General features: G+C 42.5%; 3 protein-coding genes across 4 annotated transcripts in view; 1 reads left to right on the top strand and 2 right to left on the bottom strand.

The window, feature by feature from the left end:
- Cow (Proteoglycan Cow) overlaps positions 1 to 16992 on the top strand; it is a 46464-nt gene that overhangs the window by 19285 nt on the left and 10187 nt on the right. For both annotated transcript variants that reach the window (XM_065865985.2, XM_065865984.2), the window contains exons 2-4: positions 14608 to 14674; positions 14770 to 14872; positions 14978 to 15355. In XM_065865985.2, coding sequence (XP_065722057.2) covers positions 14608 to 14674; positions 14770 to 14872; positions 14978 to 15355 — 548 coding nt within the window. The remainder of the gene's footprint in view (positions 1 to 14607; positions 14675 to 14769; positions 14873 to 14977; positions 15356 to 16992) is intronic.
- On the bottom strand, positions 159 to 1765 carry LOC108011020 (aminoacylase-1). Its single transcript, XM_036818108.3, has 4 exons — positions 1614 to 1765; positions 1065 to 1556; positions 592 to 1006; positions 159 to 540 (listed from the first exon to the last, which is right to left on the bottom strand). The coding sequence occupies exons 1-4, from the start codon at positions 1708 to 1710 to the stop codon at positions 336 to 338; spliced, it is 1209 nt and encodes a 402-aa protein (XP_036674003.3). The 5' UTR covers positions 1711 to 1765; the 3' UTR covers positions 159 to 335.
- Positions 2289 to 4050, bottom strand: LOC108011021 (aminoacylase-1). The gene is made up of 5 exons (XM_070995388.1): positions 4032 to 4050; positions 3818 to 3916; positions 3232 to 3723; positions 2661 to 3078; positions 2289 to 2600 (listed from the first exon to the last, which is right to left on the bottom strand). The coding sequence occupies exons 2-5, from the start codon at positions 3906 to 3908 to the stop codon at positions 2396 to 2398; spliced, it is 1206 nt and encodes a 401-aa protein (XP_070851489.1). The 5' UTR covers positions 3909 to 3916; positions 4032 to 4050; the 3' UTR covers positions 2289 to 2395.

Genomic DNA, 16992 nt, shown 5'->3' with positions numbered 1-16992 from the left:
TATTATTATAAGGCTAGATAAAATATAATAATAACGCAAGCTGAATGCAAGTTCGGCAAGCCAAAAATTTTCAAATTTGATCGATAATAGTGACTAGTTGTATTTATTGGATATCATTTGGGGACAAAGTCCATGACAAATTAGTCTTCCCAGAAATGTGTGCTATCAGTGTTTGGCTTTTATTTGTTCTGTTTTTGATATGATTGGAAGTAATCACAACATTTATTAATTTAATTTAGGCCCTATACTCATCGCTTGAAAACATTACTCATTTATGATAAGACCAATCGAAGCATATTGATTTCCATTCTTGATTCATCAGAGTATTGAGTATTTTATGAATCAGCAATTGCCGGGATAAGCTTTTTGTACACCTGAATTCCATGCAGATAGGTGTCGGCTCGCAAGTACTCATCGTGATTGTGCAGCAGCAGGGGGGTGTTGTTGATGGGGGAAAACCCCAGAGCAGGAACCCCAACCCGCCGAAGGTAGTAGCTGTCGGTGGCACCGGGGAAGACTCGCGTATGGGTGATCAAACCGCTGTAATTATAACAGCATGAGAAAGGAAAACTATTATCTCGTTATCCTTACAGTTCATCCAAGCCCTGCTTAAAGCCCAGCCAGTAGCGATTGGAGGCGTCTATCTTGGTCTCCACAGAGGGGCACCTTAAGATGAAATCCAGTTCTATCCCGCCTCCAGCCTTGTCGCACCAGTCGCGAATCTGCTTCTCCAGAACATCCGCGTCTTGGGTGACGGCGATGCGTATATCGAAAATGGCTTCTAGCAAGGGAGGAACCACATTGCTCTGGGTTCCTCCCTCAAGTTTGGTGAGATTCAAAGTGGTCACATCGCCGGCATCCAAGGAAGGGTCTTTGGCCAGTAGCTTGACCTGGGTTTCCCGGAACTTCATCAGCTTATCCAGCAGATACTGGAACTTCTCGCCAGCCGTGTTGTTGTGCAGCAGCGATCCATGCCCTGATTGGCCACTGAACTTCATTCGGAGGTCTATGAAGATAATATATTTTTGAGTAATGCTTACTCCTCTTAAAAAAAAAGAACTCACGCCAGAGTGTGCGCTCGGCATAGAAGACAGGATAGGATTCATCACCACTGGCGATACCCTCGTCCAGGCTGAAACCCACATTCATGGCTTTGAAGTAATCGCCCTTCACGAATTCGGCCATACCCAGGTCGCCACCAGTTTCCTCATCGGGCACAAAAGTCAAATAGACAGTCCTCTTGGGCTGATAGCCACTTGATTTTAGAGCACGAACTGCAGCCATATACTGGCATCCCACGGACTTCATGTCCTGCGTGCCACGTGCATAAATTCGGCCTTGGTCGTCCATCTGGGCACCGAAGGGGTCATGGGTCCACTTCTCGGGGAATACGGGAACCACGTCCATGTGCGAGTTCAAAATAATCGCTGGCAGTTCGGAACTCTTCCCCAGCCACTTCATAATCACCACTGGTTTGGATGGCATGACAGGATGGACCACATCCACCGGTAGGCCCAGGTTGCCAGCCTGCCGCTTAAGGAACTCAACGCATTCAGCTGCAAAAGAAATGAGGATTATAAAACAAATCTAGGGGGTATTATAGCAATCCTTACTATAGTCCACATCTGGGTGCACCGTGGGAATGCGTAAATACTCCTGGAAAATTTTAATTTCTTCATCGTTTTTCCATTGTTCTGGGCAAGTGCTCATTTTGAGTTGAATGGCTCGCGGCTGTAAAGAGACTGACTTGTAATCCTCGACGATATTTGCTTTTAAGTCTGGAAAGCTTTATCAGCTGTTGACTCTACACCCAGAGAAATCTGGTAAGAATATTTAGTTACAGACGGAACGTTCCTAAAAATTAGAGCCCTGCTTGGGTATATAAAATGTGTTTTTTTTGGGTACCGAACCTAAATTTCAGTTAAAGTGGTTAGGGTGTCATTAACCACAGATCAAGTAAGTCAGGCTTTTTTATTTTTATTTTTTCATTTAAGAACGTTTAATTTTAGAAATAATATATATTTCTTTATATTTCTAAGACTTAGCCAGGTAAAGCGATTTATCGCAATATTCTACGTGTTGTAACTGTTAGGAGGTTGGCGAACTCTGATAAGGGAGACCAGTAGTTATCTTTTTTTGAGCGTGCAAAGCTTCTTTTTTATAGGAAACGGTTAGAAGTCGAGCTGCCCAGTATTTGATGGTATTGTAAAGATATTGTACACTATGGATGGTAAACTTTTCTTTGTATATAATTTATGGAATCAAATAAATAGAAAAAGTTGACATACTTGTGTTTAATAGATTTTTATTGGCCTGCCTAAACAATTTTTGTAAGCAAACAATTAAAAAGTATATAAATGCAATATTTTATTATATTAAAACTGCTATCGTGTTGTTAGGCATCGGCGACGGCAGGAATGAGCTTCTTGTAGACTTCAATGCCATGTAAATATGTGTCGGCTTTCAGGAATTCATCGTGGTCGTGCAGCAGGATGGGAGTGTTGTTAATGGGCGAGAAACCGAGAGCCGGAATGCCTGCATAGCGAACATAGCGGCTGTCCGTGGCGCCGGGGAAAACTCGAACCCGTGTCTTGAGGCCACTGAAAGAAAAATGGAAGGATATCAGAGCAATGCCTTTAGTAAGAGCGTCTCAACCTTACAGGTCATCGAGAGCCTTCTTGAAGGCCAGCCAGTAGGCATTCGACGAGTCAATCTTTGTTGGCTCCACAAAGGGGTTCTTCATCTCGAACTCCAGCTCAATGCCGCCGCCAGCCTCCTCGCACCAGTCGCGAATCTGCTTTTCAAAAGCTGGGATGTCCACGGTTACGGCAATGCGGATATCAAAAACAGCCTCCAGCAGGGGAGGAACAACATTGCTCTGCACTCCTCCCCTCAGTTGGGTGAGATTCACAGTGGTTACATCGCCAATTTCAAGGGAAGAGTCTTCAGCCAGTTTCTGCACTTGGGATTTGCGGAACTCCATCAGTTTGCCCACCACATAGTTAAGCTTCTCGCCAGCGGTATTGGGTAGCAGCAGAGATCCGTGTCCAGCAGTTCCACTGAACTTGAAGCGGAGATCTAGGCAAATAACATGAAATATAAGTCAACTGGAAATTTAACATAGGTGAAATATGCTAGGTTTTTCCAACTTGAAGCGGAGTTCTAGGGGATTCATTTATTTGAACAAAAGTTAAAGTTACTTTGATCCTTCGTATTCTTTAGTATACTTACGCCACAAAGTCCTCTCGGCATAGTACAAGGCGTAGGTCTCATCCGCGCTGGAGATTCCCTCGTCAAAGCTGAATCCCACGTTGAGCTTCTTGAAGTAGTCGCTCTTTACCAGCTCCCGCATGCCCAGGTGGCCGCCCACCTCCTCGTCCGGCACAAAGGTCAGATAAATGGTCCTCTTGGGCTGATAGCCAGTGGCCTTGAGGGCTCGTACTGCTCCCAGGTATTGGGTGCCAACGCACTTCATGTCCTGGGAACCCCTGGCGAAGATCCGACCCTCTGCATCCAGATCCGCGCTGAAGGGACCATGGGTCCACTTGTCGGCGAAGACGGGCACCACATCCGTGTGAGAATTGAGGATGATGGAGGGCAGTTCCGGCTGAGATCCCAGCCATTTGAGCACCACCACGGGATTCTGCTCGTTCACCGGATAGATAACCTCTACGGGCAGATCCAAGCTGGCGGCCTGTCGCTTCAAGAATTCCGTACAGGCGGCTATAAATAGAAGACACATTTTATAGCATGTTCATAAAGATCTAGCGCCTTATCGCATACTCATAAAGATATACGAATCCATCATAAAACTCACTGTAATCCACATTGGGATGCACTGTTGGTATGCGCAGGTATTCGCGAAAGATCTTAATCTCCTCATTGTTCTCCCATTTGGCGATACTCATTTTGAAATCTATGAATGGGAATTTTGCCGGTTGATAAGTAATCAATAAAATTGTTTGTCCAAACAAAGATCTTTAATCAGCTGTTTCACAGTTCACCACGGCAGATCACCTCGCACACTAGACCTTTCTCAACACTGGATCGTCGACGACTGTGCGATCGTGGTGAGAAGCGCGCGTTTAAATATCAGCGATAAGCGGGAGAAAGAGACAGCATGCTAGTAAGGCAGAAAAGAAACTAAACCTAATTTCATTATCTTGCGGTTGTGCCTCTTTTATCAAAAACATTTGTTTACTTTTTGGTGGCTAATCTAAATGTGTGTACTTATGACTGGCACTTAATTATGTGTGGAAAGCTATATTGTTTTTAACACGAAACTATGTCTTTACATTTTTTCAGACATGTCTCATTTAGTAATGAATTTGTATTAACATTATCTACAATGTTAAGGTTTTTTAATGACGTAGAAAATCTTGAAGTATCTTTAAAGTTACAAGACGGACAGTTCCAAATAAAAGTTTAAGTATGTATTTCCTCACCAAATCGGATTTCGCAGCTCATAACACATTGATTGAAGACCAATGAATTCAATTTCTGTGACACCCGAATTGGTAAAGACTCTCCGCATTGGTAAACATTTCACCATCGCTTTTCAGTACATGTGAACCCACTTTAAGGCTCATTTACTTGATAGTCCCCCTGGCTGATGGATTTATTTTCCTTAAATCGTAGCGAAAGTGCTTCGCATTGCTTTCGGGGCAACAGGATGGCTGGCGGGATGGATGGTAGCTCCATTTGGCCCGCAGCCAAGATTTCCGATTACTGATGAATCGCATGCAATCGCATTCCAATTCCAGTTGATTTGTTAATCAAGATGCACTGCACACGTTCTCGCCCACACGCCCACTGGGGTTCTGAGTAAACAAGTTGCCGGTCCTGGGGCCTTTCAGCCACTCCAAAATTTCGCATATTAATAGTGTTGCTGCTGCTGTTGCACTTGCATCAACCAATGTTGCTGCAATGCGACTGTTGTCCCTGTGTGGGGAAAAGTTTGTTTTAGATTTGGATTTCACGCTTGTTCCCATAGTGAACAAAGCTGAACCGAAGCCCTGAGATTTGTGTTTTCATGTACATTGTACATACTCGGTGCCAAAGTTGATATTGTTTTAGTGTGTGCACTCACAAAAAGTCATTAAAAGTTCATTAACAATGTTGCTGGGATTTTAATGGCGCACCAGCAGCAATAACAGCAACTACGGGCTACACATGTCTGCATTTTAAATAACATCCAGGCCCAACATTCGTACAAACTCATATTCCCCCCTATTTACAACGTCACATAAGTCAAATAAACACACAAACTTCCTGCGCACAAACACTCGCTGCACTGTGGGTTAAAAAGGTAATTTACTGGCATAACTTGATATAGCGAGTCACTGGGCTTACATTTTTGGAACATTACTGGGTTTGGTGAAATGTTATATCAAAAGTATGCACCCAAAAAAATAGATCTTTAAAATAATCGGATTTTATACTTATTTATTTATTTATTAAAGGTTAACACCATTTTTATAATATAAAGACAAAATTTACCTTAATTTTTAAAATTGGTTATGATTGGCTTCTTTGTTTTAATTTTAATTTGTCTTTACTTTTGGAGTAGACCATTTTAAACGTTTAAGTTTTCTTTGGATTAATTAGGACATCGTCTAAAAAAAGATTAAAAAAACACTAAACCTATAAAATCACAATATTTTAATGTGAAAGTAAATATTTATAAATGATTTTAAGCTTGTCACCTGTTTCAATTTGTCTTAATATCTTGAAATATTCTCTAGCTTGTATGCATCCTTCCTAGCCATTTATTTATTTAATTTATGCCGAGTAAATTACTTTTTGCCCATGGTTCTGGGGGCGTGGCTGCTTGCCGAAGTTGTTGGTGCTGCTGCTGACGCTGATGTTGCTGTTGTGCTGACATGTTGTCGCTGGGCAAATAAACTAAATGAAAATTTTGTATATTGTAACAATTATCCGGGCATCGCCGGGAACTGTTTGCGTTGAGTCCCAGAGCTGTAGGGCCCGAGGATATCATGGTTTGGGTTGCCTGTTCCAGGGCCTCTTCTAATCCGTTATGGGCGCATTACCTGGCCGAAAAAAAGACAGGGCCTGATATAATCCTGCTCTGCCATTTACCATTTACCATATCCCTCAGCCCAGAACGAGTACTCCCTTTTGTTCGGGCTTTGGGCAAAGCCTTGCTAAAAGTTTTGGTAGTATGGAAATGTGGGCGAAGTGGGCGTGGGCGTGGGCGTGGGCGGACTGACAGCTCAAGGACAATCCGGCGGGCATGCGTTTGCATCTCCCGTAGAGCTTCAATTTGTGTGCGCCAGGCATTAGGTGAAAAAAGCGCTCAGCTCTTGGCAAGCACTTTGGCAAACTGCACTCACAGTCGACATCGATATACAAAAAGTGCTGGCCAACAGTGCGTATGCGTGCTGCATGCAGCACAAGGCAAAACTACTCGAAATGGTTTATATTTACAAGTTTTGCGAATGTCATCAAAGTGTGGAGCACTCGGCCTGCAAATTGGATGCACATCCATAAAGCCTCTGCAAATGCTTTCTCTGGCATAAAAAGTGCGTGTTTACATAATTAGCAGTCATAACTTAATTGATCGACATTTATCGCTTGATTAAAGATAATTATTACACACTTTTCAAATATAAATCCACCGGCTTTAATTTTAATTGTGAAGCTCAGCATTCACAATTCCCACAATTCAATGGCCTCGATTCCTGTTTGCTTTGGCCATTAATCGCATTCGACGTTCAATTATGCAGCTACCAATAGCCCGATGCAATAAAGCAAATCAAATATTTATTTAGCTGCATGTTTGCGGGGGGTGTATATTACAAATTTGGTTGGATGCACTTTCGGCCGGTGCAAATAATCAGCTTTGATTCTGCATAAATTAAATTACATTCAAAATTGGTAGTGAGCCGGACTGCCTCAATGTGAAGTGGTTTTGTGTATTAGCACATAAAGTGTGGCTCGGGCGGAGATTACATGCTCTAATTTAAATTTCTGAACAAAAGTCAATATCAGCCTTTCAAGGGAAAAGTAATCTGCTAGGCATTTTAATTCTGTTTTTAATTCTCAAGGTAATAAATAATTGTTGGTAAAAGTTAGGTTGATTTAATTTTTAAATCATTTAAAACTAAATTCTAATAAAGTCAATAAAATAAAATATGGGAATCCAAAATAATATAAAGAATACATTATAGCCTTGTACATATTTCATTTTTTTATGAGGGAGTTTATTATTTAGGTCATAGTTGTATTATAAGTTTTATCAATAATATACTTTTTTTTAATTTTGTATTTGCTAACAATTATAAATCAACATGTTTTTGAATACGGTTTTATCCGACCTAATCAGAAGTTCTCATAAAACTGAGATGTAACATAACGAGAAAGAGAAGTCGTACTTGAATAATGGTTAAAAGTCAACTTGTGAGTAATTCTGTTTTATTACTTTTACCATTAACTGACTTAGTTGACTAGAGAGAGCTTTATTTGCACTTAAAAGTGCTGTTATTTTCTGTGCTAAAAGTGCAGCTCAGAAGCAGTCGAGGCAGAAATCATAGCATACTTACGGGCATAAACTTTGGTCCCCCCGAAAGGGCGAATCCCTATGAAGGGGAACCAGAGGGCGATGGGACAGATAAGAAGGCAACAGGCAAGGATCGCACTTGGCAATTACAGCAACAGAGATTACAGGACATGAACAGCAAACACAACAACACCCGCGGGCCAAAGCAGCGCCATCAAAGCAAATAACACACAAAAGTTATGATAAATGCAGATGGAGCACGGCTAACGGCATTATTGCCTGTCATTTCTCATCAGCGTAGTTCGACAGTGGAGCCAAAAGGGTGGGCAAGAGGGACAGAGATAGACGACGGATAGACAGAGAGGGCAGCAGCAACAGTCGACTTCCGGGTGCCGCCGCCATTTTTCGCTGGGCTGTAATGGCTGCCTGGAAAACCAGGGTGCGCCTCGCCCTTCTGAATGGCTTGCAAATGAAAATGGAAGCAGGAGGTTAGCGGCGGGTAAAGGCGGGTAAAGGCGGAAAATAAAACATGATTTTTGCCTCGCTTTTATTTTCTATTAAGAACCCAGCACATTCAGCTCAGTTCCACCACCATTTCAGCCCCTTTTGCGTGAGCGATGAATTGCAATTTGCAAAGTTTTTGTTTGCTCTGTCTGGGAGTTGCTGATGTAACTCGGAAAAACTTCATTTTCCGCTACTTCATTCGGGCCCTCTGTGAGTGAGTGTGGGTGTGACTGCGAATGTGTGTTTTCGTTTGGGCGCGGGCGACAATTTCTTGTCTGCCACGCCCTCTTTTCCACTTTCTCCTCGGAGGCGGACAGCTGGTCGTGATGTGTGGCAATGAATTGCAGTCCCATTTCGCCGGCTCGCCCCTGTCATAGCTAAAGGATTTTTAATTGTAGCTGCACAGGGAAAAATATAGGATGTGGTTAAATCATTATTAAAATAATATACCTTTATTTATATCTTTGGATAAAGAGAGTTGTAGGTACTTGAAAACAAATTTATATTATGTTAGTTTCCAAAAAAAAAATGGTTGAGTATAAAAATCTCTGTAAATCAAATTTAATATTTTCGCTTCGATGTTCATCCATTGCGGTTTTTATTGGTTTTAAATATGAAAATACTAAAATAAATAATTTTAGTCAATTAAAGTTTAATAAAAGATTATTTGATATAAGCTTCTTTTTCATTGAATAACAAAATGCCTAAAGAAAATATGACTAACATTGTACCTAACATTTTTTATTTAACAGGCAGATATTTATTTTTTTCTTTTTCATTATTTATCAGTGAAGCTCCTTTAAAAACAAAACCCAAATTTTATTAAATTTAATTTAATATTAAATCCCATTTCTTTGCCGTGCGCAAGCCACGTGTGTCAGCCCGTCGGATTGCGAGTTGGCCAGTGTCATTTCCAGCTATCTGGTTTCCTGGCAAGCTTGAATAGCCGGCAAACTGGCAGCTGGCAAGCTCGGCTCCTTCCTGGCAATCACAACGCCCCCCCACTCACATCCGGATCCGCAGCAGGACTCACAGGACTCACAGGACTTGCCCTCTGCTAATGACCGCTGCTAAGTGCCTCGATTTGTGCGGTGCACTCCGCTCGACCAGAACTGCAATTAACTAATTGATTGAACTATTCAATCGGTGAAAATGCACCGCACTTTGGGGGCACGAAGCGTGTGACTGGGTGTGGCGGGCTTATTAAAGGATTGGCGCTTAAGGAGCGAGCATTTAACGCTTCAGAGTGTAGACTGCAAACTGCATACTGCATACTGCATACATATCTGTGGCCTTTGTGGCGTGGCCGGGGCACATTGCTCACCGGGAGTTGAAAGCTTTTAAATGCCCCCATTAGCCGGCTGCCATCGCCCGCATAGCACAGGGAGTCCGGTCCAGTTGAGTCGAGTTGAGTTCAGTTCCTATTTCTGGCCAAGTAATGCCTGACTGACTGATTAATGGCCAGGGCCCAGAGATATAATCGATTTTCCGTAATGCATTTAGAGCCGTTGGCTTCCTTCATATCCGGAATCCCTGCAGCATCAGCATGGCATAACTTTCCACCTTTATCCGGGTCCTGCATCTTGGCCAGTGTTTATGTGCCGGGATTTGTAATAAACTTGTTCCAATCTCCGAGTCTCGAAGCCACACCCACCGAAACACGTTTCCGGTTTACCAAATGCAGGACATAAAAAATGCCAGCAATCAGATGGTTACCACTCCGCCACCAGACAATTCTCCAGAGTGCGGCTTTTTCAGAGTGCTTTCCATGGTCCCTGCCCTTTGTTTTTTTTCTTGCCACCAGCCATCATGTTTATAAATAGGAATTGCAACCTTGTATGTAACCGAGTGTATCTCTTCCACACAGGTAAGCACATTTTAGTGGCCTTTGTTGGCCACGATGATGTTGCACTAGTTGCAATTTGTTGCAGTTTCCCCCGCATCCTTGTAGTGGCAAATGTTTTATGACTGCAATGCGGTTGGTTGCCAGTTGCAAAATGCATTTATGATTCATAAACATAACGGCCAGGATAGGCCTTACCGGAGATCACGTTTCATAGCAGGTGGGCCCAGGTTTATTGTCCTGAATGCCATGCTTTATTTAAAGCACGAATCGCATAATTCTTTTTATTGCCTCCGACATAAATATTTTCCACCTGAAATTTTGCCATTTTCCGTTTTAACGATTGGAAATCAGGGGGTGACATCAGTTTTGACAGCTGAACATTATGGTAATTTAATTAACCATTAAAATGAGATTATGGTGTAATTTATGCATGTGACAGCGACAGTGACAGCGCTTTTAATGAGTCGCCCATAACTAATAAGTCAGTGGGAGGATGGGCACCAGAGCAATTAACTTTCCCATTTCCAATTCCAATCGGGGGATTGGGAATTGGATGGCCCGACTTCTGGTGACACTCTGTGCCAGCGCGAAGAATGCAATTTCCTGGCCCAAAGTCCGCTTTGGACACTTGAAAACTCTGGCCTAAGCTTTATATTGATGGATTCGGCTTCGTTCTCGTATTCGAATTTGGATTCACCCCCTGCCACGAAACCGGATCCGACTACGGAAATGTGCCAGCCCGAAATCCGGACAGCCGGCTTAGGAGCCATCCGCTTGGTTGTAATAGTAATAGGAATTGATTTACCATTTTGTGTGCACGAAAATGTGCAATTTATGTGAGCTCCATCCCATCTGAGTCAGCATGGATGATGGCCCAGGCGGATTGGGGACACACATAGCATATACCATACTTTCCTATGCGGACACATAAATTCCGGGGGTTCGGGCTAATGCATTTTTCAAGTGGAGTGCATAATTTAGGAGCGAAGTCAGTCAGTCAGTTGGTCATTTTGCGTGCCTGCATTTAGCATATCAATGGATATTTGCCTACACAGAGAAAAAAAATTATAAGATATGATGATCATTATGATGGATTTTACTATAAATTCTTCAATTCTTTATTCTACCATCTTGCTTTTTACTTTCTTTTACTCTTTCGGAGAGTTTTAAATACTGCTGTCACGCTCTTACCCAGAGTAATTTCAGGCGCTATCTCGCTCTTTTCTAACTTTAGCCATTCTCAATATCAAGTTTATATTATTAATGGTCCCTATACCAAACCAATCCTTTTGTTTTTTTCCCTGTGTATAGTTCCTACTTCTATCTTGATCTATTTTGCTCTAATTGCCACAAAATACCGCGGACCCGAAAAATTCCCATATTTTCCCGACCTCACCGCGTTCATATTTTATTGATTGAATGGTAGCAGCATTGGCAGTCATTTGATGTCCGCTGAATAATTTACAACAATTTTCGGGCCAAGCCACGCCCCGTTCCAGTTGCAATTCCAATTTCGGCGAAATTTCGATTTAATGCGCATTTTTACTTCTTTTCTGGCCGCGCTGATTGCCGAATTCCGCAATGAGTTATGTGCCAGGGGATGGAAGATATATGGCCATCGATCGATTCAGCTGAAATCGGTTTGAATTAATGCATGAGCGAAGGTTAAATGGAGCACAAAGGATTTAGATTTGGTTGTGGATTTGAATGTGAATTTGGGTTGGGCTTAAGATATCGATTGCGAGGCATAGTCAACTTAAAAGTTACATTTACATAATGCAAGCGAAATTGACATAGCCCCTCGAAAAACGCCAAATAACCACTAAAATATTTGCTATTCCTCCCTTGCCAAATAAAGAAAACAATAAAGGAATTGCAGAGGCAGCGGCTCCTAGAAAACAAAGGAAGATGAAATAAGTCCGCAACGAAAACAAAGTCGTAAATTCAATTTAAAGCTTGACAGATTGCCACACTGCGGTGAAAAAGTGGGCGGGCCAAGGGACGAAAGGGGCGTGGCAGCTGGTCTGAACAATGCAGCTGTTGGTGCAACAAAAATGGCGTCTGTAACAATGCCGCCTTTATCTTTTGCCCCAAACTCAAAACCACGGAAAATAGTTCCCCCAAAGCTCCAGGCTCCAGGCTACAAAGTTCTCCATTTCCACTCCCAGGGACTCCCTCTTCACTCCTAGGTTTTCTCCCACTTCTCGAGGGACTTCCAAATTAGGGTCAAGTTTTGCTTGAAGGCGCCTGTGGAGCACCGCCAATTAAATGGGCTTTAATAAGCTCAGCCACTTAAACAGCCAGAAATCTGGCAAAGAGGTTAAACGGCTGGCAAACTTTTGCCAACTTGTGGGTGGTGTTGGCTGGTGGTGCCTTCCTTTATCCAGCCCGAGTGCACTGGGGACGGTGCTGTGTTGCATTATGTTTCACTTGCAGCTGCTGTTTTGACCCAGTTTAGTGGGGCATTTTTTAATGCCATGCTGTTTGGGTCATGTCACCGTGTTGCCTTTTGCACAGCTGTGCGCAAGTTTATCACGCGCCCCCGTAAAAAGCCACAATAAGGTCAATCGCATGGCCAACGCCGGTGATAGCAGCACCACCCTGGGTACCCGGACTCCCCCGGCATCAGCACCACCTGCCCCGTACCACCAGCACCACCGCCACCACAGCAAACGCAGCGCAATTAAAGCCAACAAACGTAGCGCCACAGAAGCAGGCCGCACGGATTGCCGGCCAAGCCAATCAGCGAGCCCAGCCGCAGATCCACATACCCATGCAGAGAAAAAAATAAGAAGATTTTTATTAAAACAGTGGGCAATAGAAAAAAGGAAAAACAAGTTTTCAAAGTGAAAAATTAAAAAACAAACTCTTTGATTTCATTTTAGGTGTCCAAAAGTATGCAACAAAATATTTTAGGCACGGGACTCAACTCAATTTGTTCAGGTTAATTTATGTACTGCATACTTTTAGACACATAAAATCCAATTTTCTTTTAGTTCTTGTTAATTTCTTCAAAACATTTTGATATTGAACACTGCAAAGTTGAATAGAAAAATAAAATTTATTTTGAAAAATAATAGTTTATACATTTTAGTGAGGTCAAACGTACCAAAAATTGACATTTAAAGTTAAGGAACACATTTTTATTAAATTCCTTCTTCTCCGCAGGCTGTTTTATAGTTTTTGTGGCTTTTTGATGAAGAATTTTTTAATATTATTTTAACCCGAGGGGCTTTATTTATTTTTTTTAGTGGAGCGCACTGCACTGCAATCACAGGCGAGCGTATTAAAGCTGCAAGAGATCCCGGTGCGATGAAGAGTCTCATCGGAATGTGCCAGAAGGCGTGGGGCGTTGGTAAAGTGGTAGGAAAAAGGCATCGGAAGAAGGGATTTGGGATGCGGATGGGGATGGGGATGGTGGTAAGGATGGAAGGTTCCGAACCGGGGGCAGGAACGTTGCGGCCGCGGCCAGGAAACGCGCACAAATTGCGTTTTAACGCATGCAAATTGCCTGCGTCCACGTCCTGGACGAGTTTATTGCATTACAGGGAAAGGACGATGGGCGTGAAAGGAGGGTGGGATGAAAGTGGTCTGAAAGTGGGTGGCGATGGGTGTTGCCAGCGGATGTGTGTCCCGCAATTGCCACTTCGCACTTGAGCGATTTCGCGCTCGAAACGGGCTGTGTGTTTGGGTGCATGTGGGCGGAAAACATTTGCAACCAGCCAGGCTCGAAGCTTTCAGCCGTTACTGCCTCAGTTGGTGTCCTGCAGCTCCTGTCGCTTTCATTAAGCCAACTGACAGCGGCGATTGCAGTATCAGCCGTCCATGCAACGGTTGCCCAAACTCCAAATACAAAACTGTCAAGTCAACGTGAGCTCATGGTGGGTGCTTTATTTATTTTCCCCATTTTTCAAAGCTTATTTTCCCCATTTAACCAACAGGAGCAGCAGCAGTGGCAGTCGCTATTTTCGTTGCCGCAGATGCTGTTGGGGCATCATAAATTTTATAGACAAGTTAAATATTATGCATACGCACCATTGCACTTAATAACATTTCGGTTCGCCTCACAATGCCCAGGAAATGGGAAAATACACACCATTTTCGTGGGTGGTTTTGCTGGGCGAGCTTAAGCAACGTGCTGAATTGAATTAAATTAAAATAAATCTGCACCGAGTGTCGCATAACTAAGCAAGGCAGGAATATGCCATATTTTTAGTATGCAATCGGATTTGCATATGTTCACTTGGACATGCATTTTTCTGCCAGCTGGGGAGGCCTTTTCGGATTATACAAAGCAATTTAAGTTTTTCTTGCTTGCAAAAAATGTTATTTTTCCTAGCTTTAAACTGTGAATCCAACGCTCCATTTGTTGCCATAACAGATGAACTATTGATCATCATTAGAAAGGCATACACCCATATGACACTCGCCCATTTCGTACCTAGTTTTTTCAGTTCTCTCCTGACTCGATACTGTTTGCTTTTTAACTTTTCCCCCTGTAGTGCAAATATGCCATAGTGTCCTGAAAGTCCATGTGAACTGCCATTACGCATACGCCCTGTGTGTGTTTGCCTCAGTGGGTCTGAATGGATGCCGTTTGTGCATGTGTGCATTTTGACAGACGTCAGTTCGGTTTGGCTTGTGTGCTGTGTGTGCACTTTGCATTTTTTATGCATTTAAATAACAAAATTAAACTAGCAAATGTTTCACATGCAATTTATTGTTCTCTCACTTCCAGATAAACAAGAACACGCAGAACAACAAGAATCTGGGCGAGCACAAGCGCTGGATACACGATCCCTCGAGTGAGTTGCACAGGCTTCGGGAAATTACATTTTCGCACAAAACTTTATATATGCACAATATGACCTATTAATAAATTAAATTGCCCCATTTGCAGGTGACCTTTGCCGACCGCTGAACTGCAAGAAGCGTGAAATTTGCCTGCTGGAGGACGAGTTCAGTGCCGTTTGCGTGTCGAAGAAGGAGCTCCACAAGAATCGGTAGGTCCTTTTTGGGGCATTTCCCTCCTGACGAGCCAATTAAATTGCGACGTCCGAGCCGCAGGCCTTCTAAACTAAAAACCCGAACCATATTCCGCATTCCAGTGATGAGATAATCACCAAGGCCAAGTATCTGGAGGAGGAGGCCAAGCGGCGTGTCAACCAGCAGGACAACCAGGACAGCCAGGATGCGGAGGACATCAACAACGACGACGAGGACAACAGCAGCGACGGCGGCAGCAGCAACGCCAGCCCCACGGGCCAAAACAATGGCCAGGCCAATGTCCAGGGCAACGAGGAGACCGACGACGAAGATAAGAGCCTCAGCCTGGCTGACGACGAGGACTCCAAGGAGGATGATGTCTTCTATGAGAACAGCATCGCCGCCGGCGATAAGCAGCAGTCACAGCAACAACAGCAGCAGCAATCCCAGCCTCCTGCAGCTCCCTCCGCCATTCAGCAGGACGACGACGAGGAGTTGGAGTGAGTACACTGATAAACATTTTTTAGAACCAAGTCCTCACTTGTAAAGTTTGGAATTAAAGATCTCTCCTTGTTTTTATTATTTCTATAAAGTCAGATGACTTTCCGTTAGAGATTTCAACAACTAAAAAGTGAGGTTTCATTACAAGTTTGTTAAACTATTTAAAAATAGTATATTATAAACTTAGAAGTACAATGAATTCATTCAGAAAGACGACTATCCTTTATATACTTCATATCATACTTTTAGACACCTAAAATTACATTTCAAAGTGGTTTCAGAAAACTAATGGGAACACCCCTTACATGTTTCATATTTTTTAAAATTTCCCCAACAAAATTTAACAATTAGATAATATGATAAGTTATGTGTGGTCTCCCAAAAAATATTTTATAAACAAATTTTTTTTATAATTTTAAACAAACTCAAATATAAACTGTTTTATATTTTTTTAAATTCCCTTTAGAAATATTATCAATTTACCAATGGTTAGTTTTATAAACTTTTTTACTAGGCTACCAAACTACTTTTTATATTTCTATTTCGAGATATCCTTTCTGCCTATATAATTTTCTAAGTGTACAATTCAAGTGCTTAACTTTCGGGGCGATCTTTTTGCGATTGCCTTTGTGTGGGATTTTACATTTCATTAAGCAAATTCGAGTCCACAAAAAGGGTTGACGACGGGGGGTCGGGTCACCTTTGACATCCGGCCCCGCCCACACTCCGAACTCCCACTGATTTCCACGGTCTCCATGCTAATAACAAATTGTTTTATCGTGTATAAAAATTCCGCAATAAATTTACAGTGGTGTAGTACAATTTTTAGCACGCAGCCTTTGGGCAACGGGGCCCTGGCCTGTTTTTGCCCTCCTATCGCCGTTGGCTTTTTGGATGTTTGGTAGTGGCATACTTCTGGCTGAATGGTTCAATGGGCCGCAACGACAGCTTTACGGCCTTTACCCTTTGACGCGTGCCGTCGTCGGATCCCTATCCCTTGACTTGTTCCGTGTTATCGCTTTGACCCTAACCCAAATTGTGGACTGGCACGCGAGCAGTGCCTCCAAGAAGGGCCCGAAAAGGGTAGTTCCTTGGCCGAAGGACCAGGAGCAGGTGTGCCAGCGGCAGAGCCCGGAAAATGAAGTCAAAGCCGAGTCGGTGTCAAGGCTTGATTGGCTTGGGTTTCCACAGGAAAAGGGTTGCGATTGCACCCAGCAGCGATAGGAAGTCGTTGGCAACAAACAGTCAATTTCCTTTTCAGAAAATATTTGGAAATGTTTCCCGTACATTTTCACACACTTTCAAGGATGTTTCCCGCAACAAAAAATCTTATAGAAAAAAGCTATGCTTAAAAAATCAGCTGTACTTGGAATCTTTTAAAAATGCGCAATTAAAAAGTAACAAAGAAGTGTCAAACTATTTCTTATAAACTTTTACAGTAATGGTTATAAAAAAATATCGGGCACATTTTTAAATTACATATTGATTACATATTTTCTAAATACGAAGTTGTGTAGATAATAAAGCTATACTAGTACATAAATAATATTAAATTTTCGAAGGCCTTCAATAACTTTTTAGATACCTAAAGTTATATACAAAATTCTATTTTTATGTCCTTGTCTACAGTTTCATT

Source organism: Drosophila suzukii, chromosome 3, assembly GCF_043229965.1.
Source record: "Drosophila suzukii chromosome 3, CBGP_Dsuzu_IsoJpt1.0, whole genome shotgun sequence".
NCBI classification, from domain to species: Eukaryota; Metazoa; Arthropoda; class Insecta; order Diptera; family Drosophilidae; genus Drosophila; species Drosophila suzukii.
This window is presented reverse-complemented; position numbering and strand designations above follow the sequence as displayed.